This window comes from Megascapheus bottae, chromosome 2 (genome assembly GCF_031878675.1).
Source record: "Megascapheus bottae isolate mThoBot1 chromosome 2, mThoBot2.hap1, whole genome shotgun sequence".
NCBI lineage: Eukaryota > Metazoa > Chordata > Mammalia > Rodentia > Geomyidae > Megascapheus > Megascapheus bottae.
This window is the reverse complement of record NC_143510.1, coordinates 62884604-62908574: the sequence shown is the minus strand read 5'-3', so window position 1 is coordinate 62908574 and position 23971 is coordinate 62884604. Positions and strand designations below refer to the sequence as shown.

The 23971-nt window shown below is 38.6% G+C and overlaps 1 protein-coding gene across 2 annotated transcripts in view; it reads right to left on the bottom strand.

Annotated features, from left to right (window-relative positions):
* The window catches only part of Tph2 (tryptophan hydroxylase 2), a 92459-nt gene extending 73292 nt beyond the window's left edge, over positions 1–19167 (bottom strand). Inside the window, exons 1-4 of one of the 2 annotated variants that reach the window (XM_090357216.1) lie at positions 18976–19167; positions 16097–16280; positions 15890–15990; positions 10188–10255 (exon numbers count right to left, since the gene is read on the bottom strand). In XM_090357216.1, the coding sequence (XP_090213342.1) occupies positions 10188–10255; positions 15890–15990; positions 16097–16280; positions 18976–19092 (470 nt within the window). In that variant the 5' untranslated portion in view covers positions 19093–19167. Of the gene's footprint in view, positions 1–10187; positions 10256–15889; positions 15991–16096; positions 16281–18616; positions 18736–18975 lie in introns of those variants that run through there. The other variant, XM_090357207.1, reaches the window with a different exon arrangement.
* Positions 19168–23971: the final 4804 nt, after the last annotated feature.

The window sequence follows — 23971 nt, the reverse complement described above, 5'->3', positions numbered from 1 at the left end:
ATTCCTTTAAGCTACATGCTGAAACCAAACAGGATCCATAAATCATGCCTCTTCTCTCATGAAATGAGAAATGCTAAGGTCAACTGAAATTTCTAGAAAGGTGGAGAGGTAGAGCCACCTCAGTTATTTTTCTGCAAGTTGCAATCACTGCAAATGCTCCTTCAGAAAGACTTGGCATCCGTAATTCTCCAGTTCAAACACAAAATTAAATCACCACACCTCCGAGAGGAGAAGGTCTAGTTTCGTCCAGTGCTCCTGCTGGGGACTGGGAGGTTTAAAAAAAAATGAATGTTCTGGAAAACTGGTAAAGCCTTGAACCTAACCTTTCTTTAACGCTGATCTTTTCCTTGCAGACTGATGATGACCATGACTGAGTAATCTAGTGAGATGCTGGCTTAGAAATTCAATAAATTCTTTCCAGCACATAATCATTTCATATTTATCCATCTATTCAAGCATCTGAACATGCATGGCATATTATTGAACCCCAGTCCCAGAGGGTCTCTTTTTGACATCATTTAGTATTTGGTGGTATAGGAAGGAGGAGAGTGGCAAAAATTGCCCCTCACTGCTTTGATGAAGAAAGGAGATTATAATCAATATCACTCCACGTTGAAAGAGAAAAATTCTGTCTTTCTGATGGAGCTACATGGAGTATTCACAAGCTGACCCAAATTGCATGTGCCTGCTGGGATAGTGATTGCACTTTTCAAATATTCTCATCTCCATTTGGGGATGTTTTGTTTTAGGATCTCTGTTTTGCTGAGAACTTACACTGCGAGCAAATGAATCGCAAAGGGTGCAATTTTATAAATCAAAAAATCAAGGAATAAATAGGCTAGCAACTGTTTAACAACAACAAAAAAAAATAATGACAAATGCCTTACAATTGTTTTTCTAGCCTCAGCCCAGCTGTGTTTATTTCTGTTCATTCTCTGTACTATGAGGGTCTGCTTTGGAAAGAAGGAGAAAAGCCCATGAACCGGGAGCACAGAGAAAAATTCACCACACAGGACTGGGTCATAGTTCTGTAAAGCCAAAGCCAGGCAGATGTCCTGAAACATCTGAGTGAGACCAAGGGGCTGCTTCAAAGCCACACTGACTCATGTCAAAAAGCCTGAAGTGAATTAAAATGTTGACAAGAACCATACATTTCAAATACATTGAGAAATCTGTAAGGAAAAGAATAGCTTTCTCAAATCCCAAATCTCTTGGTTCTGCCATTGTTGTTTCCAACTTCAGCAGGAAACCACCTTTGTCACATGGAAGTTGCCACTGACACTTCAAAGGCAATATGAAAGAAAAGAAGAAAAGGTGTGGCCTAAAGTATCAACTATTGGTGTTTATGCAGGTGACACCATCAACTTGTCATCTCTTGCAAGTTTCAGAACCTGTGGCCCTTCACATCTGAAGTAGGTATGATGATGGAATCTATCTCAAAGGCTCACTGTGAGGTTAAGTGACAGAGCCAAAGGGGCATGTTTAGCACCATGCCCAGAATATGGCAAGAATTAAAAATGGGAAACCAAAACTACCTGAAAATGTGTGCTCAAAGGCCAACCTATGAGGACCACGTCGTCTACCCCCGTGAACTAATCATGAGTGAGTCTAACAGAGCCCTCAGTCCTCAGCCTGAATGAGACTCGTTGCCTGTTAAGGCCTTGAGGGGATCAGCTTTTCAGAGTGACATAAAAACATATTGTTTTATAAGAAACTTTTATGAGAAATTGAAAGTTATTCCTCATACACACTATTTTTTAAAGCTTCTGTAATTCATTGGACCTAGAAATAAACATACCTTCATTAAGTCATTCTTTAAGGTGACGTTCATTTTAAATGAGTTTAGCAATTGATTATATCAAATCAAGGAACTATTAGCTGCTTTAATGTGAGAATAGTAATCATACCTATCATAGATTCAACACCACTTTGTGCCAGTCAGCATTGTGTGTCTGTAACTATTGCTAAGCATCTCAGCTCTGAATGGTAGAGCTTGCACTCCTACATTGAGGACTGGGCGTGTACCTCAAGTGGTAGAGCAACTGCCTTGAAAAATTGAAGCCCTAAGTTCAAACCTCAGTGCCACAAAAAAGATGAATAAATTTTGACATGCTGAGTTGAAATATCTTTTTTGTTGTTGTTGGGATAATGTATAGAGGGGTTACAGTTACATTCATCAGGTAGTAGGTACGTTACTTTTCACACACTCTCATGCTTTCATTTTGTCCTCATTTCCCTGCCCTCACCCCCTCCCAATCAGCTTGTTTTACCCCCCTTCCCTTCCCTATGTCAAATGAGCAAATAAACATATACAGTACACCAGGTAACAAAGTCAGACAGTAATAATATGAGTTTAACCATAAGGGCAAAAAAGAGAGAAGAGAAATAACATAGCAAATTAAGAACAACAATCACAAAAGACAAACCATGTAACAGACAAAGGCCTCATATCTAACATATATCAACAACTCCAAAAATTGAATCACTCCAAAACAACAAAGAAACAACCATCCCATTAAAAGATGGGCCAAAGACTTAAAGAGAGTCTTCTCTGAAGAAGAAATAAGAATGGCCTATAGACACATGAAGAAATGCTCGACATCTCTTGTCATAAAAGGAATGCAAATCAAAACAACTCTAAGATTCCACCTCACTCCAGTTAGAATGGCCAGGATCAAGAAAACTAATAACAACAGATGCTGGAGGGGATGTGGCCAGGAGGGATCACTACTACACTGTTGGTGGGAGGGCAAACTCGTTCAACCACTATGGAAAGCAGTGTGGCAGTTCCTCAAAAGACTAAACATAGAACTCCCCTATGACCCAGCAATTCCGCTATTTGGCATTTACCCAATCATCCAGAAACAAGGACATACTAAATCCACTAGCACAACGATGTTCATCGCAGCACTATTTACCATAGCAAAGATATGGAACCAACCCAGATGTCCCTCAGTTGATGAGCAGATCAACAAGATGTGGTATTTATACATAATGGAATTCTATGCTGCTGTTAGAAAGAAGGACATCAGCCCATTTGTAAGGAAATGGAGAGACTTAGAAAAGATCATATTAAGTGAAGTAAGCCAGACTCAAAGGAACATAGGCTCAATGGTTTCCCTCATTTGTCATAATCAGTAGAAATCTTGGGCTCTCCTAGCAGAGATTTACAATAGAACAAAACCAAGATACATAAGGCCATATAGAATGATGCTAAATGAAAGGACCTCCAGGATATAGAAACAAAGGCCATATAATGAGTGATTGTTGTCATTAATGTACTATGTTATCTCTCATCTCTTTTGCTGTCCCTTGGTTATCTCATATTGTTGCAATATTTCACCTGGTTATCTGATATATTGTATGTATGCATATTTGGTTATTTGAAGTCGGATAGGTAAGGGGGGAAAACAAGATGAGGGGTGGGGGGGAATGCGGACCAAGATATGAGAAAGGGTGTCAATGTATGTGAAGTAATGTACCTTCTATCTGGTGAATATAATGTAACCCTTCTATTAATTACCATAAAAATATATGAAAAAACAATCACACAAGATAAAACTGGATTGAAATATCTTTGTAAAACTAGTTAAAAGTCATAAAAACTAAATTTAAGAAGCAAAATCGGATGAGAAACTGAGAAAGGGAGAGTAGGTCATTCACAGCCATAATGCTTGTAAGCAGTGGGCAGGAATTCAGACCCATTCTATCTTTCCCCAAAACCTATACATCCAGCTATATGTTCAATGACACTGCACAATCTCTGCTCTTGTGAAGATTAGTAATGCATTTCCATAATGCATCAGCACCCACCACAACAAAGCATATAAGTCAAGGATTAAAGTAAGCCCTTATCTAGCCTTGAGAAAGTCCAAGGACAGCGCTCAGGCCCTGAGCTCAAGCCCAGAACTGGCAAAAAAAAAAAAGAAAAAAAAATAATAAAATAAAGTAAGCCCTTAGCCAAGAAGACTGGAGATAAATGGGTAACCAAAGAATTGGGAGGGGTGAGGGTAGGGAATTAGGAACAAAACATGAAAGGGGGTATCAATGTGTGAACAGTAATGCACCTACTACCTGAAGAATGTAACTGTAACCCCTCTACACATTACTCGGACAATAAATTTTTTTTAAAAAAGATTAAAAGGAAAATTATTTGAAGCTTGAAGATAGAGAAAAAGTACAAATTATTTCAAGTGAGAAAATTGTGTCATATAAAACTAACAAATATTTATATAGCACTTCCTACAAACCTTTCTAAAAGCAAATAGTAAATTGGTTCATTTAATTCTCCTGACAATCCTATGACATAGTAGGGTTATCCTCATTTCAAAGATAGGAGGCTGAGGTCAAGAAGTCTTAAATAATTTTCCCAAATTTCTCTACTGGTAGACAGTAAAACTAGAGTTTCTCACCAAGCAACGAAACTCCAACTTCAGCCTCATCGAGAAATGGGGAACACCAACCAAAGCCCACCAAGTTTGTGAGAGGTTTGAGTAAACCTATGCCTTCAGTCGTGATTCCTTGATTATTTTAAAAACACAGTGAAGCACATCATATGCCAATGTCATTTGTTTCATGTAGAAATTCACTTAGAATGCTGTTTAGATCTTCAAAGCACTACAAAGAGGCATGAAGCATGGCTGAAGTAGTAAAGTGCCTACCTAGTGAGTCCTGATTTCATCTCCTCAAATTAGACTTCTAGGAGATCAGTAAAGATACTTCTATCTTCATTTTTGAGAGGAGAAAACTGAGATTGTAAGAAAGCACTTAGATCCCTAATTTTGGAATCAAATGGGTTTTCTTGGCAAATCAGAGAATTTTCCAATCTTAATTTAGGTCACAAATGTTGACTTGTTGCAACTCTCTTGTCCACCAGTTAACATTTTTTGTCTGCTCATCTACATTTCTGATTCCTGGCTGGGGGAAGGGGAAGGGGAAGGAAATTAACTCCCTGAAAGACCCATGAGAGGATCATGTGCTTCTGTGCACCTTAATTTCAACTAGAAGAAAATGCATTCATAACAAAACATAATCACAGTTAATATTTGAAATCAATTTACGCAAACAAGAGTAGCATAATTAAAGTCAGAGCTCGAGGCCTCTTTCCAAGAGAATAAAATGGATTGCTATAACTACCACCAAAACTAGAATGAAATTAAATATGCATGCATGTGGTTTGAAGAATAGTTATTATACTAGCCTCAGAAGAAAATGCATTTATTTCTAGTCAATTTTTTACCCATTCTACCCATTCCTTGCCCCCAACATTTTAGCCATTATGAAATCAGTTCAGGTTAATATTGAGAAGGTACTAGTGACAGGAAACTGGATAGTTCCAGAAAACCTAAGAGCTAACAACATCACAGTCATAATTTTCTCCTCCTCCACATGCCATCTGCCCCCCACGCGCTTCCATTTCCTCTGAAATGCAAGCCTGTGTGCACATCACATTATCGAATCATGAGACCCTTTTTTTTATCTGTTTATACTAAGATTTCTTTTATTTGAGCGTGGAGACCATGGTGAGTGAGGCTCATGTTCGACATTCTCTCAGGGATGATTTTAGAAACAATGCCCTTCATACACAGGATATTTATTCTCAAGTCTTCTAGGAAGAATCCTATTTGCACTAATGAATGTTTCCTATGCTATTATTGGTAAGGCAATTAGACCTTCCATATACATGTGCCACCCAGGGCAGTCAAGTCTGTGGGCAGCTGTGGGCCTCTGGGCAATCAATCCTGTTTCTCAGTTGCGCTGTCAATCAGAAACTCGCCTTGAGTGGCATCTATTGGCGGCTCTCAGCGTGCGGACGCTTTCCCACTCCCTAGCCTCTTTCGAGTTCACCATATTACAGACTTTGAGCCTGCTGTTTTTTCATCATAGAATGGAATTTTTTCATTTTTCTCCGCTTGTGTTGATTCTTTCCCCCCTGTTTTATCCTTTCAAGACTATCATAGAAAATACAACATTCAAGTCGAATCCCCAGAGGGCTTCTTGGCTATGGTTTCAATATATATTTTTCTGTATTTCATTTCTCTCCCCTCTTTTTACCTTTCAATACCTCAAACTCCATCCTGCCAAATTCTAGTGCAACTCAAAAGCTCTAGACTCCATCATTTTCTCTTTCTGACCTTGTATTTCTGATTTCTTAGCTCAGGAAGTCTTAATTAATTATCAATAGAAAATTGAGTTTTCTGCACATATCAGATGGCTTCTAACTTTACTTTTATTTAATATCAATAGTCTGATTTACGCATTGTCTCACTTAACGATATGTCTCCATTCACCCTATCCCTAGAAAGGTCCCAATTTTACCAGCATTGGGACTGATCATGCTCGAATTTTTCAGTCTATTTCCATTTCAAGTAATCTGCACCTCAGACCAGTGGTTTCAGCATGGGTCTGGAAAATATGGCCAAAGTATACTAGATGAGCTTTTTTTTTTTTTGCCAGTCCTGGCTTGAGCTCAGGGCCTGAGCACTGTCCTTGGACTTTCTCAAGGCTAGAGCTCTACCATTTGAGCCTCAGCACCACTTCCGGCTTTTTTCTATGTATGTGGTACCGAGGAATCGAACCCAGGTCTTCAGGCATGCTAGGCAAGCACTTTAACCACTAGGCCAAACTCCCAGCCCCACTAGATGAGCTTTATTTTAAGTGTGTATGGTATAGTATTGGCAGCTTTCTAGTTTGTATGCTTATAAAGCTATCAGCACTAGAAAAAATACCTATCTCAATTTCCGGGTGCATCATTTCTTTCTGTAAACCAGAAGGATATCTTGCTGGCTGAATGGCCCACTGGAGACAACGGCCAAGACCCATGTGGATTTTGTTAGTATTTGTGCCCTTCCCCCACCAGCACAACAGGAGGTTCACGGGCCTAAAAGTGGACTTGCAAATACACATGCATGTACACAAACACACACAGACATAATCTGGCTTTCCCTTACCTATCCTCAAACTCATGCTCAGAGAATGCAAGACTTGTTAAGGAAGCAATAAAAAAGTTCCTCTACTTCCTACAAGTCTTTAGCTTGTGTTTTCGTGATTTACCTACTTCTAGGAGTCACCTTCCTCATTCCATCTGTCCACAAGTAGCTCCCAATTGTCTACTGGTATTCTGGCAATTTTTCTCAGACAGGAATATGATTGCTTTTTTTACTCCATCATGACAGATGTTGGTCAGGATCAAAAGCATCAATTTACTCAATGGTCTATTCATAGGTAAAGAATTTCTTACAAGTATTATTTCTAGTGACACTGAAGTTACTGTTTATGCTAACATGGCAGCCCAGGCAATGGTATTAACATAGCTGGAAAGGAAAAGAAATAGGTCAGCTGGAAACAGGAGACAGCCTGCAGAAAAGTGGTAGGGAAATAGTAATAATGATACTTAAGATCATGATCACATGCCAGTTACAGTGCTAAGCACAGCACTTCATTCTCTTTTTTTTAACTACTCTTAAAGAAATGAGCCCTGCATTAGACACTTGTAGATGAAGAAGCTGAAGCATAATCACATTCACCTAGGTAATAAACAGCAGAGTCAGCAATCCAATCCAGATGGTCTGGTTCCAGTGCCCCAATTTCTGAGCACTTTGTTTCTCTGCCTACTCAGTCTGCTCTGAGTAGTCCAGGAAATGAGTTGTCAAAGTCCCTAGATTCCAGTCCTCTTAGGTGAACACCCTTGTTTTGATCCTACATCTACCCAATATCCCTGGGGTATCCTTTGGCCTCTTGGGCAAACATGAAAACAGGAAAGGTTTGGGAGTCCTCTGAGAGTGTTTCTGTAAAAGAATCACTGTAAAATGATTAGCTGGAAGTTTGCTACCTACTTCCATCTCTTAAAAATTCAGTCTAAGTATATGAAAAAATGCTCGACATCTCTGGTCATAAAAGAAATGCAAATCAAAACAACTCTAAGATTCCACCTCACTCCAGTTAGAATGGCCAGGATCAAGAAAACTAATAACAGACGCTGGAGGGGATGTGGCCAGGAGGGATCACTACTACACTGTTGGTGGGAGTGCAAACTTGTTCAGCCACTATGGAAAGCAGTATGGCAGTTCCTCAAAAGACTAAACATAAAACTCCCCTATGACCCAGCAATTCCAATACTTGGCATTTACCCAATTGTCCAGAAACAAGGACATACCAAATCCAATAGCACAACGATGTTCATTGCAGCACTATTTACCATAGCAAAGATATGGAACCAACCCAGATGTCCCTCAGTTGATGAGTGGATCAACAAGATGTGATATTTATACACAATGGAATTCTATGCTGCTGTTAGAAAGAACGACATCTCCCCATTTGTAAGGAAATGGAAAGACTTAGAAAAGATCATATTAAGTGAAGTAAGCCAGACTCAAAGGAACATAGGCCCAATAGTCTCCCTCATTTGTCATAATCAGTAGAAACCTTGGGCTCTCCTAGCAGAGATTTACAATAGAATAAAATCTAGAGACATAAGGCCAAATAGTATGACACTAAATGTAAGGACCTCCAGGATAAGGAAACAAAAGCCATATAATGAGTGATTGTTGTCCTTAATGTACTATGTTATCTTTCATATCTTTTGCTGTCCCTTGGTTATCTCATATTGTTACAATATTTCACCTTGTTATCTGATATATTTTATATGTGCTTAATTGGTTGTTTGAAATTGGATAGTGAAGGGGGGAAATCAAGATGAGCGGGAGGCGGGTGGGAGGGAAATGGGGACCAAGATATGAGAAAGGGTGTCAATGTAAGTGAAGTAATGTACCTTCTATCTGGTGAATATAATGTAACCCTTCTATTAATCACAATTTAAAAAGAAAAAGAAAAAACAACAACAAAAATTCAGTCTAAGAACCATACTCCTTGGCCCTTAGCACTCCAGCCCTCCAGACTGAGACCACATCTGCAGATGCCCTCATACTATCCAATTCTCATCTATGCACAGTAACATTTCTACCAGTTTCTGTCTACAAATTCTGTCATCCCCCTATCACACCCCCAACCCCACCACCATCACACACAAGACACCACAGCTCCATTTCATTGTTCAGATGTATGAAGATGGCAAGGACAAATGCTTTTTAATACTTTAACAACCATATCCCCCATCCTCCTCACCATCCTTTCTTTTCCACTCCATATCTTTCATTTCTTTTTAAAAACGAAATGACAGGACAGGAGCGTGGCCTAGTGGTATAGAGTGCTTGCCTAGCATGCAAGAAGCCCTGAGTTTGGTTCCTCAGTACTACAGACACAGAAAAAGCTGGGTCTTGGGAAGAGGAAGAGAAAAAGTACCTGGGGATTAAGGAAAACTTGAAATGAGTAAATATTAGCCCAATGAGCTTTGCAGTTGGACTAGACTTTAAATACTTAGATGTGTAGTTCTTCAAAGAGGGCAGGGGAGCCAAAGTTGATATCTCTATAGTACCTATCACGCCCTAAATTCTCAGCAGTGACAATTTTGCTTGTCAGGACTAACTTCTCACTTGGTCTCAACTAGAATAAGAAAGCATTCTTTCCCTATCAGTGGTGGATTTACATTTTGTTCTAAGGATAAGTGTCATATAACTAATTATATAACTAAAAGCAGCATTTCCAGAAATGACCTGCAGTTAACAGATTACATCAGAAACTGTTCTGTTGCTGTCATTTATCATCACACACTATATAGCGTCTTCACCTCCCCAAAAAGTAAGATTCTCTACTTTCACCGTAACCCTGATCTGCAGGTCCAACAACCCCTTCAGTTTATAGGAAGTTTCCCATTCCATATAAAGCAAATGCATTTCTTTTCTACTATGGCTGCCCACCCCCAATCCTCTACTTTCATTAGGCAAACTGGACACCAAAAGGAGTTAATAAAAAGTCAACTCAAAAGTAAAATTGAAACAGTTTCTGAGCTTTACAGAGTATACAGAAATGGCTCCTTGCCTTAATGGAGCTGCAAACACAATGGTGTAAATGTAGTACTTGGCATGTGGCCCACAGGTCTCATTATTTTACAATTATACCCAGATGTCAGCCATCAGTACTGGCATTTAAAGCCTAGGGAGTGGTGAGGGTTTAAAATGGTTCATGTCTGCCTTCTGCAAAAGTTAAAGTGAAGCAAAGATAGGTCTGTTTAACACAGCATGTATTTTTCTGAACTAGCCAGTGACAAGAAGAGTTATAAAGGTACTTACTATTTATAACCCATGGCCACATCCACAAAATACTTCCTTCTCTGTCGATAGATATTGTCCTTAAATCCCTTAAACAGAAAAGAGATTAAGTTATTTAACAGAGTGCCAAAAAATTAGCTGCAGGAAGCCTAAAAGAAAATCACTGTAGTGTTTATTGAGTGTTCAATTCAAATGTAAATCTTATCCTCAGATGACTGTCTTGATGACACAGGCAAAAGCAAATTGTGCTTACAGTAAAACCTCATTCAATTTGGCCCTACTAATTTAGAATATGTGGGAATTGAGGCTAGAGTTTACCTTTCCACTAAGTAAGCCACTAAGTGGCTTAAACAAATTAATATTTTGAACATCTTTTGTTTTTAAGTATCATTTACATGTAATTGATCTCAATCACAAGTTAATCTTAGCCAATTAATTAAAATAAGACTCTCTAATGTGGTTATTGAGTAAGCTAACCCAATTTTAATTGCTTTGTGTAAATAATTAATAAAGGTACCATTTATTTAAAATTCTATCATTCCAATTATTCATCAAATCCCCAAATTAATATGGAGTTAAAGGGATTTTTCTGTATTCTAGGACTACAGCCACAGAGTGCAAAACTAATAAGAGATGTATGCACAGGGGAACAGTTTGGCTCCATTCCATCTGAGTGACTACAAATTTAATATGTCTTAGCCAACCTCAAGGTTCTCATCTAGCATCATCCATTGAGAATTTAAATACTCTTTTTTTTTCTCAATCAAGTGGGCTCCTTTCAAAGAGGACTTCCTCATTTTGTCTGCTATCTCTCCCCTTGCCAAGTTCTCATTTTCCCTACCTTCCCATACTTCCAAATAACTAATTCTTTCTTGGATTGTCTCTTCATGCTACACCCAGGAGGAATTGTTTTCACTTAACTTCTTACCTTACTTACCCCAACCAAACTCACAGCGGCCAGAAATTAGTGACCACTGATAGCAGATGCCAGAGAAGCCACCAGAAACATGGGATTTTTAGACTAATGAGTAGGGATGAACAAGGCATCTGTAATTTCAGCTACTCATGAAGTAGAAACAGGAAGATGTCTATAGAGGCCAGCCCAGACAAAGTTAGTGAAACCTAATTGAAATGAGACCCTCAGCATGAGAGGAGCCCTGAGAGTGCTGAAGAGCCATGGCAAGAAACCACCAGACTTGTGACAGCCCCTAAGAAAAACAAATACTGGATATAGTTTGTAGACAACCAATTTTGAGAAGTGAGCTTGGCACCTACATTCTTTTTGACAACCAGATGTTTTGCTTCTGTGTTCCACTATTGCATCTTGTTTAGCATGCATAATAGAGAGAGTTGGAAAGATTCTATTTAATGCATGAACCTCCTCCCTTCATCTTGGAGTATAAAAACCCCTGCCTGTTCTTACTCCGGGCTGCTTCTGGGTTCCCAGTGCCTAAGTGTAGTCCCGGCCAATTATGCTTGGCTATTGACAAATTTCTTTTTGCTTATTAAATTACTTCATAATTAAGATTCAGTTTTGACCAGACTGGGAGTTTGACCTAGAGATAGAGTGCTTGCCTAGCATACACAAAGACCCATGTTCAATTCCTCAGTACCACATACATAGAAAAAGCTGGAAGTGGTGCTGTGGCTCAAGTGGTAGAGTGCTAGCTTTGAGGAAAAAGCTCAAGGACAGTGCTCAGGCCCTAAGTCTAAGCCCCAGGACTGGCAAGAAAAAAAAAAGATTCAGTTTGGAGTCTGTGGTCTGTTCCCTGGGGGTCCTGAACTCATTACACTATCTGAGAAACAAAATATGAAAACAGGTGGGCTGGCCATGCAATTCAAGAAATGGAGCAGTAGCCTAGCAAGTGCAAGTCCCTGGGAAAATGGGTGAATAGGGATTTGACCCATAAGCCTAGGCTACCTTTGTAGAAATGTACATTTTTATGCAAGATATGGGAGGGTTGGGGGATACCCACCAAGAAGTACCCCAAACACTAGAAAGTCATCCATTTTCTTTTGCCTGACTGAAAAAAAAAATGAGCCTCGAGGCCAGGAATTTACAGGAGACTGTCTGCAGGACAGAAATGATGACCTATGTTTCAGGAAGAACAAGAGAATTACTAATGCTGGAGAGCGATGAGAAGCACCCTCAGATCACCCTGAGACCCTGTTGAAATGAAGTGCCTGTACCTAGCAGCACACTCTTTCTTGTACTATGAATTGGGGAAAAAAATTTTGACTCAGGCTTGTGAAATCCTAACATGTTACAGAGAAAATTGTATGACCATAGTTAGTGCATTCACAAATGGGTCTGTGACCTACGAAAGGCCTCCTGCTGCAGAAGGTGACAGGGTCACACTAGAAAGTGAATGTTTCTATACTCCCTAGTAAAACCAGGCTCCCAGGGGTGAGAAAACAGAAGATTTCCTAGCACCTTCATTATTCACAAAGAAAGTAGGTTATGATAAAAGGGAAAGAGTCCCATGAAAAGCACAGCATCTGTTCCCTGGTTCCTGCCAGACCGGACACCATGGTAACAGCAATATAATCCACTGGGCTTCCAGAAGAATCTCTACTGTCTCTCCTCAGCAAACACCTGCAACTTTTCCAGGGAGGCTAGAGAGATTTACTCATCATGCCTCATTAGCCTAGAGTGGCAGTGATTACGCAAATGTTGTAGGCGACCCAGAGTTTCCTGGATTGAACTGTCACAGACTGGCAAAGGAAGGGCTGCTCGCTGTACCAGTGATTACAGACACACAGCATTCCTTGGCCATCCATTCTGAACTGAATCCAGGAACATGGTTACCAAATAAACACAGGATACCTAGTTAAATTCCCATTTCAGACAAACAGAAAATGTTTCGATTTTAACTAGGCATCCTATATATTTATTTAGAAAAATCTCACAACCCAACACCCAGAGAATACCTACTACACAAACATTTCATTCTTTCCTCAACTGACATCAAAAGGAACTGAAGGACTGGCATGCCAGCTCAGATGGCAAAGTCACTCAAGTAGCCATTTGAAAGTGTATAAGCCTCGTAGAATACTAGCTTCTCCTGCAGAGCTTTAACTACTACTCCAAAGCTGGCTATGTTCCAATAATTCTGATTTCAGCTTTCTAGGGTGAGGACCTGGCATCAGTATTCTTTTTAGTTCCTCACAGATGATTTGAATGGGAAGCTGGGGTTGAGACTCACTGAATTGGCACATTATCACACCTGAATCTTCTGTAGATCTTTGTATACGCAGATTCCAGGGTCTGTCTCCTGAAAATGTAGATTCCATGGGCCTCAAGTAAGCTCTAAAATATTACATTTTTTTTGAAAAGCATCTTAGGAGAGATTTTGAATTACCCACTGAAAGATGCTTCACAGTCTAGATCCTGTAGTTTTCCTAGCATCTAGTGTGAGCCTGGACTGGGAACTCAATAGAAATTCAGAATCCCAAGCCCTGTAGCATCATTTTTTGCATTTTAAACCATCTGCCAGGTGATTTCCTGGTCCATTAAAGGGGCTGTCAGCCACTAATATGTATATGATATGCTTTCTTAGGTGCCACAGTAGTATGACTTACATTGTAAGCCCCTTTTGAACTATCCTGTTACAGAGATTCATTCTCACATCTATCTCAGAGCTGAAACATTATTTTCTCAAGCATAAAAAAAATGGTTAGGCAACTCTTCCCACTTTCATTAAAAAACATCAACTTACCAATACCAAATTTTGCATAACAAACATTTGGAGTGCTTATAAAAGAAATAAATGTGCTTTTTAAAAAAAATGACAAGAGATGTAGGGGATTGCTAAGTACTTTCAATTATTTCAAGTGGCTGCACAGAAAGTAAGAGAAGGTATCATAAAGTGCATGTAATTAGGAGTAATGGAATAAAATTAAACACGGAAATTTACGCTTGTTGTTAGATTACATTTTTTTTCACAGCAAGGTCAGTGGTTTCTGTGACTGTTCCATTGAAATGACTTAATTCTTTCCTCCAGTCAAATAGAGAATTATTAAAAATACCATTGAAAGTTTGTCTGATTAGGAGACTTGCATGTGATTTGCTGTAGAATATTCCGAACTTTTAGGCTATGTCAGCAAATATAATATCATTCCCTTGAAAGAATTCAGCTTTCAGAAAAAATAATGCTTAACTACAATAAATAATATATGGGGGAAAAAAAGAAAAAAGAATGCAGTTAATTAGGGTCTGTCTGGGTATTTGCTTGATAGTAACACTGCAGAGGGCAGTAATACCATCAGATGCACAAACTTCTTCCATTTAAACAGCAGGCCTACTGTGTTACTATTAGCCTCATAAAACAAAGCATTCCTGTCATCAGAAAGAATGACATCACCCCATTTGTAAGGAAATGGAAAGACTTAGAAAAAATCATATTAAGTGAAGTAAGCCAGACTCAAAGGAACATAGGCTCAATGGTTTTCCTCATTTGTAATAATTAGTACAAACCTTGGACTCTCCTAGCAGAGGATTACAACAGCTCAAAACCTAGATACATAAAGCCATATAGGATGAGGCTAAATGAAAGGACCTCCAGGATATGGAAACAAGAGCCATATAATGTGTGACTGTTGTTCTTAATGTACTGTTATTTCTCATCTCTTTTGTTGTCCGTTGGTTATTCTCATATTGTTACAATATCTTACTTTGTTATCTGGTATATTGTATACATGTTTATTTATTTGAAATAGGGTAGGGAAGGGGGGAAGAGGAGGGTAGGGGGTGGAAAGGAGGAATATAGGGGAAAAAAAATCCTGAGAAGGTGTATCAATATGTGTGAAGTAATGCACCTAACTGGCAAATATAACCCTTCTATTCATTACAATTAAAAAATTCAGAAGACAAAACTAAAACAAAGCATTCCTATAAGCATGCCTGGTCTGCTTGTGTTTCACTCTTTTATTTACCTGACTTTAGCCAAGGGGCACTGGTGAAGAAGAAAAGAGAAAACATGTAATGAACGGGTGCATGGCTTACTTCTCTCAGACTATCAACTATACTTCATTCTGACCATAAAGAACTTCCAAGTCTCTTGTGTTAGATAAAAAAAACTAATGTAAAGAGAGGCGGAGGAAAATAATGGGAAATGTTTACCCAAGTATCATATTTCTTTACAGATGATGGGTTTTTTTTTTTGAAGTATAGGAGAGAACAGTGGTTGATTCAGAGGAGATGCAGGAAGAGATACATCTTCCATCACAACCTTATTTTAAAAGCCTCTGCCTTTCCATTGAGGCTGGAGCCAGTCACATTACTTTACTCCTAACTTCCTCTAGTCAAGGAAAATGGCAAAAAGAATTTTATTCTCTCCCTGAGTCCCATCATGCCTGGTCCTTCCTGGTTTCCCATAAGGGTGATCAATTTCATTGCGCTGTTTTTTCCAAGGGTTACCATCTACTGGTATATTTCAAACTGTCTAATTCCACAGAAGTATTCTCCAGGGTGTAGCTTCTCCTCCTCTATCCAACCCTTTAAAAAAAATAAATGCTATGTGAAAACACCATCTTTCTAACCTGCTTCCAGCCACCACAGGTGTATAGGGAAGCTTAATTATTTGAAAGTCTGCCCTCGGTCAGGAGATAAATATGATCAATAGCTCTACAGTAATGATTGCAGCATAGAACATGATAACCTGCCTAGCACCATGGACGGACCTGCAAGAGCACGTGTAAAATGCAGCTTATAAGACACTTACTGGGTGGTCGGCATCAAGCTCCGTGCCATACATGAGAACTCGGTGAGAGCATTTGTCTAACTCAGAGATCTTCCGGGGGAACCAAGGCACATCTTCTAGCTCTGTTGAAGACACAGTGCAGGATCAAAAGTATTAGTTCACAGATTTTTTCCCCTTTGCAACAGTTGTCAGATTTCCAAATCACCCAACAAACAAAATTTGCCTTGCCTTCTTCCTCTGTCCAAATGTTCTCTGGGGGATTCAGCGTCACGATGGTGGACTGAAATTTCAGCAACTGAATGAGTTCGCTGAATTCTGCTTTGCCACACTCACAGTCCACGAAGATTTCAATCTCAGAACTCCTTCGCCGGGATCGCCTGGATTCGATATGAACCATGTTGACATGTTTCTCCTATGGAAGCATAAGCAATATCTCTAAATCACATCAAGTGACAACAAAAAAAGACTGCTTAAGCATTCTTTGTTCAAGCAACCAAGTGCCAAATACCACCAAAGAGGAAAAGATAATCTCTCTTACTCTTAGACTGACTAATTTGTGAAAATGTTTCCAACTACTGCCTATTAACAAGGAAAGTGAGTAGCTATATCTCCATGAGGTGTTCTGGAAGAGGAGCAGGAGAGGAGGAGGAGGGGGAGGCAAAGATACATAAAGGATACATAAAGGGCATGAATGTATGATGAATAAAAGCACCCTCTTTTCCCACAGGGGTCCATATCCCAGTGGTGGTACATGATTATTTGGGAAAGAATTTTTGGTACTCTTCAGGTTTCTCTTCTTCCAAGGGTAGGTTGCACAACTACTTGACTGGGATGGATCTCAGAATCTCCTTAGAATAAGCAGTTCCAAGATGACGTGCTTAAAAATCAAGTATAACCAAGATGGGTGGGAGGTGTGGGGGGGGAGGGAAACGGGTACCAAGACATGTGAAAGGGTATCAATGTATGTGAATTAATGCACCTTCTATCTGGCAAATATCATGTAACCCTTTTACTAATTACAATAAAAAAATAAAAAATAAATTTAAAAAAATCAAGTATAAGACTTGGGGGTGTGGCTCAAGTAATAGAAGGCTTTCCTAACAAGGACAAGGTCCTGAATATAATCACAAAATACTGAAGAAAAAAATTATATATGTACACATATAAATGGTTTAATGTTCTTCAGTAACTAATTTTTCCTTTTTCCTAAGTTAACTGAGGACTTAGTTTCCCACTAACCCTATCCTAACCGCCCATAAGCAGACACCTCCCTATGGCTGCAGATGGTACACTGTGACTATCAGCACAATTCCTGATACAATTCCAGTTGACCTCAGGGTTTTCAACACAGGATCAGTATAAGGAGTCTTCAATGCCAGCATAAGATCAAATCAAATCATATCCTCTCCTATGTAAAGAAGCACTGTAAGATAGAAAGATAGGAGTTCTATCTCTTTTTCTTATTTTTACTAACCATTACAAGAATGCTGTTTTCTAAATTGACTGATAATGAATGTATGATAAATACGAAGCTTCATGAGTCTTCACAAATATTGTGTTACATGGGGTTTTTAAAGCTCTTTGATTGAAGCCGAATAGACATTTTTAGACTGGGAAACTGAGGTGCAGATGTGTTAAGTAATTTAGCTAAAGGGTCATGACTAGCTGATGGCCGATGGAAAATTCAGAGCTGCAAATTCTTTAGGGATTTTTTTCACTGCACCCAGCTGTCTAATTGAATTGGCTCGCCTTTGGGCGCTGTATGGACATTGCCCTAGATGAAATAATCATGTGTAAAATAATACTCCAGATTTCCATTACCACTGTTTATGGTACCTGGTCCTTTCAAGGTCAAAGAGAACAAGGAAATATTTGTCTGCTAATTCCCTCTATAATCATCACCAGGGTATCATAATAATGCCTCGAATCTGTATGAGAGCTTTTGCTCGTATTATTTCATCCCAACAATCTAGTTAAGCAGGAATTATGATTGCAACTTAACAAATAAAAAACATTGAACCCAGGAAGCAGCTGGTAGTTAGCCAAAGCAGGAGCATACACATGCAAATCCTCTAACTGCACTTACAACTACCTATATACGGCGCAACTGCTCAAGGTATCATGCAGATCTGGGCCCCTTGTCTTGCAGCTGCAGTCAACAGCTAGTGATCCCAAACAAAACAGTCTGTAGAGGGTATTCATTAAATGCGGAAGGAGCTGGATGACAATAGCTCACACCTGTAATTCTAGCTACTCAGGAGGCTGAGATATAAGGATCGAGGTTCAAAGTTAGTCTGGGCAGGAAAATCTATGAGACTCTTCTCTCTCAATTAACTACCAAGTAAGCCTGAAGTAGACCTGTGGCTCAAGTGATAGAGCACTAGCCTTGAGGAATATAAAACAAAAAACAACAACAACAACAACAACAACAACAACAACAACATCAGGGACAAAGCCCAGGCCCTGAGTTCAAGCACCAGGACTGGCACCAAATTTTTAAAAATTCACAGGAGCCATCAGTGTACATTCATAAGAAAGTAACAGCCTTTCTAGACTTTGGTGCCTCATCCCCCTCACAGTGTATTTACCTTTTCTTAGGGTTAAAATCACCTGTTTAAACCTGGGAAAATGCAACTACATTTCTGGCCCTATGGCTTATCTAGGAGAGAAAGTCATCTTTACAAAACACCCATAAAGCTCTTGAAACAAAAAAGCTGAAGAGAATTACAAGTTCCTATACATACTCACTTTATGTAATAAATAGGTCTCACTTTATGGAATAAATATGCTCTTATGACATGGATACAATTCAAATTTTAGCAAATCAAGTCAAGTTACAGGCCCTTGATATTTACACCTGCTTGGCATTTTTGTATTTTCATTTTCAAGTGTGAAGCTCACAGTTTTATAGACCTTCTCATCTGGTCACAATCTACAGCACTCCTGATTGGTTAGTTCTGTATTAAGTCACAGTGCATGGGAAATCTGCTTATTACATGATTTGGCAAGCCTCATGAGGTTTGACTCAGTAACATTTTCTGTCAGTTCTGTAGCCAGAACTGACATAGAGCTGTGTTGAAGGTTTGGAAATGACCCTTCATATTCACCTGAAAAAGCCTCAGAGCTTTCACCAACCCCCCAGCTTCATTCTTCAAGGAGAATATAACTGCTGTTCTGCCAGTCTCAGGAGCCGCGTCGCTTTTACTGTTTCCTTTGTTTTCCATCTTGTCATCGCTTCCGCTTCTGTTAGAGTTGGCTTTACTTACCTTCAAGAAAGTACACACACACCACACATACACACAAAAAGTTAGGATTCCACAGTTTTCACAATTAAAATTTTCGTCAGATATTCCTCCCTAGTCTAGAAGTTCCTCCAACCAGGCAAGCTCAAAACTGAGATTATCCTGCTGCTTGCAACTTTTGGTCCCCAATACTGGTCTCATTTAATGTGAAATACTGATTTCCAGGAGATGAGTGTGCTTCATTTTAGTGGCTACACACACACACACACACACACACACACACGGCCATCATTAAGTATAAACTGACTTATACTCCTGCCTTTCACTGCCGGTTTTACAGCAAGAAACCTGGTCTTTTAGCTTGATTCAATCACACAAAAGCTGTATTAATTACTAGACAAAACAAATAAGAGACCAAACATGTGTATCTGAGAAGAGTATAATTCAGACTTTAAAATGAAGTGTTTATGTAATTGTGAAACTGGCCAGACACACTGGCAATCTGAATCTACTTTTCACCATTGAGAAGTTCACCTCGGAGGAGTAGGTTAAGCTCAATTCAACTTTCTAGGACTATAATACCTGTTTAAGTCCAGCCACAAATAAAAGAAAGGAAGGAAGAAAATCAACTAACTCAACTTCAACTGAGTGGTAACTATCAGTCCTACTGGCCAAAGATAGCATGGGCTGCTTCTAGCAACTTAGATCACTGGGTAAGAAATGTAATATTTTTAAAACAGTCACTTGACATACAATGCAATTATGATGGTCTATTCTGTATTCTTCATATGCAAATAGTAATTAATATAATCACACCAGTCTATCACATCCTCATGAAACTGAGCAATGTACGTTTTGTATGGAAGCTAGTGACCAGTGATTTGTTATTGTCACTGATTTCTTGGTAGGCTTTATTCCCACACATTGCTGCACTGACTAGATTTATATATAAAAGAAATGGCTATTTTATTATTTATGACTTGAGGGAGAGAAGAAGTTTATGCAGATGTTGATATTTGACAGTATGTTTAGTCATTAAAAGCTCAAATGTACTCTTAACATCTGTCTTCTCATTGCAAAGCACATATACTCTATATATTTAATCGGCATTTTTATGTGAAAGGGTCATCCATATATTAACAACTCTTGAGTTTTCTTTGTTTTCCTTCTAGCACTTCATTATGACTTCAAAATTCTTCAATGCAATATTGCATCCAAATATTCATGATATTTAAATGTCAGAAAACCTATTTACATTTTGGTTTCATTTTTGCAAATTGATTTAAGTAGTCTGCACAAGTCCTGTGATTACTTTTCAACACTTTAGCAGTAATAATATGTCAGTACAATGCAACCCTCTGGCACATGTTTGGAGCTACGATATTAAAACAAAATTTTCTGTGACAAACAAAATGAGAATTAGTTGGTAAACTCTCATAGTATAGCAGTGAAATGCCATTAACATGTTTAATGATTAAGAACCTAAGTGTATTCTAATTTCACAGTAGTGAAATAAAAACTATTGTTTTATGCAAGCCCATCACTACTACTCAAATCAGGGTCTAAAGTCTTACAGATACTGCTTTCATTTTTCTAATATTTTCAATATAAAACTATTTTAATATTGAAACAAGTAGAAATAGTGTCTTAAAATATTAAAAGTTTTTAAAGAGAATAATTAATCGATGAACAAGCAAGTGGAGTCACACAAGACTATACCTGAAAGCAGGTGGATGGCTTTTTATTCCAAAATCTGTATCTCTAGCCAACATGACAAATATTCATTTTGTGTTTAAAGACAGGTCTTTGTAGACTCGAGGGTGGTATGGGAAACATTATGATCTTATGGAAACCACAAAAAGTCTATTTAATTCATTTGTCCAATTCTTCCTCATAATAAAGGGAAAATGGAAAATTCAATACTTCTAGTTTGCTTATGTTTATACAAATTCTTGTTCTTTCATGTTTAGTAGCTTCACTTTCGACTCTGAGGAAAGAAAGTTCAGTACACAGTCATCCCTACCCTTATTTTACTGAATGACCCACAGAAGCAGACAGAAGGAAATGAGAAAACAAGATGATAAAGATGTGTGTGCCTACTCTCTATCAGGGGTCCACATAACCCAGAAGACCATAGACCATGACAGGTACTCACTGTTAAGGTGCTGAGTAGCTGATGCTCTTCAGGCACTGCTGAATCCAAGGAAAACCCCCTCCTTGCCCAGTATTTACTGGAGAACATCATCATGGCTGGCTGCATGGATTCCAGTGTAATTTTCTTTCTCAGCAACAGGGGGGACCAGAGGCACAGTAGCAGTGCTGGCAGAGGCCTGCTTCTCTAGCCTGCTTGGGGCGCTATCCACAACCCTGGTGCTGAGGAGCAATGTGCATTTTCCCCTCCCCAGGCTCCTTTATATGAGTGACTGGGGACTGATGGAAAGCTGATTAGAAGGAAACTCATTTCTGGTTGCTGATGGCCACAGCCAGATTCCAGATCTGAAGCCTGGGGTTATCTGTGCTCATGATGAGATTTTGTTTTGTTTTGTTTCTTAGGTCGAGTAGCCACTTGGGAGGAGGTGGTGAACAATCCATATGAGGGTGTTATTTATACAAGAGAGTATCTGTCCTCTAATGCTAACTCATTTTTCAATCCTGCCACAGGCAAGTTAGTGACAATCTTTAGGTAACTATAAATTCAAATGATTTTTTTCTTTCTAAAAGAAACAACGTAGTTTCAGAAAGGATAATTTTCACTAAAATGCTCGTAAGGAGCTGGACACCAGTGGCTCACACCTGTAATCCTAACTACTCAGGAGGCTGACATCTGAGGATCAAGGTTCAAAGCCAGCCTGGGTACAAAAGGACCTGAGATTCTTATCTCCAATTAACTACTAGTGGCGCTGTGGCTCAAGAGGTAGGATAGAACCTTGAGCTGAAGAGCTCAGGGACAGCTCCTAGGCCCAGAGTTCAAGCCCCATGACTGACAAAAAAAATCCCATGCACAGTCCCCCTCCCCTCTCACACACATACAAAAATTACTGCTGTCTGTCTTATAAAAGGAATTAACGGAGGCATGAAGAGTTTAGATAACTTGCCAAAAGTTCACACAATTAAAGAAAACAGTGGCCAAAGCAGTATTTAAATTCAGACTGTCTGCCTCTAGAATCCATGGACCTATCATTGCATTGTGCAGTTTTATTAGTATTGTAACAAGGAAGAACACTGAAGAGAAGTAGGCTCTACAGGCCATAAATTAACCATTTTAACTGTACCAGTTTGGGAAGATGTGTAACACAACAAGAATTTGTCAGACACTCCATTTGTATTAAGTATTGATGGGGAATGCTAGCAATATAAAGATGAATGAGATACAATGCCTTCCCTCAGGGATATCACAGTCAAGTGATACTTACAAATAAATAAACTAGGTGAAATGAGATATTGACAGTGTTCAATCCTACCTTGAAATACTGAGAAGAGGCTTCTAAACAGAATATCTGAAAGTGAGTTTTTCTTAGTAATGTAGAGAAATTGGCATGATTAGGAGATGGTTTAGAGAGGTAGCAACATTATATATATTATATATGATATTGTTATATTATGTATTGTTTTTATTTATTATATATTTATTTTATATATTACATATATGGGACTGTTCTTGCTTGGCAGTGATGGAGTCTAGATGCAGGGCAAGTTTGTCCAGGAAAGTATGATTAAGGAGGAAAGAAAGATCCAGATTATGATCTACATTCAATAGCATTGTGTATACTATGTGTATACAACCTTTTCTGTAGGCAAAGGCAAGGGTTTTATGCAGGGGAATTACATAAACATTTTAATATTTTAGAAAAGTAGTATTTCAAAAGTGGACTTAAAGCCAGAAATCATTAAATTTTAGAATAAGATATCCAGGAGGTGATAATCTGAAAGAAAGCAATAACATAAAATATGCAATGTAAAGAACCAGAGATTAAGGAGATTAAAGTCCTATGACAATGTCCCTATTTCAATACATGAGCAGAAAAAATAGTAAAAGACATGCATTTTAGGTATTAATTAAAGGTATTAAAGTTGTAACTACTTTCATTCCCTCTAAAATCCTGCACCACAAAGGATATCCTTTCCTTTGGAAGGAACAGAAGGATAACACAACAGCAACAAAAACCTACTGGCTTTAGAGGAAGATGAAAGGACTATCAAAGACAGCAAACATTTAAAAAAAGTCAAATTATCAATAAAGAAGACTGAAAGGCAACTCAATTTACACCAAAAGACATTCCCTAAATATTCAATATCTCTGGAAATGGGAGCAGACCAAGCAGACTAAGAAAGAATAATTCCAGATCTATAGAGCAGTTCAACAATTACAAAACTTACATGTTGCTAGAATCAAGAGAGTAATACTTCCTAAGGATAGACATACAGATAAATGTTGAAGTCCCCCCCACAAGACATTTCAAAGGGAGAAATAATGGCCTCTTGGTTCTTGAAATCTTTGGGTTTACACATGCAAAACAATGAAGTGGACCTAGAACTCACATTACAAACAACGGTTAACTCAAAATGGATCATAGATGCAAATGTCTAAACAAAAACTATCACACTCTCAGAAAACATAGTAAATCTTTGTATTGTTGGGTTAGGCAATTCTTACAGATCATACCCTATGCATAAAGACTAAAAGAAAATAGACAACTAGAACTTCACTAAAACGTTAAAAACTGTAGTCCAAAGGACACCTTCAAGAAATTGCAGAATAAAATATTTGTAAATCCCATGGTTCATAGAAAAATATACAGAATGAAGAGCTCTTGAAACTGATCAATGAGGAAGGAGAGAAAACAACTTTTCAATGGTAAAG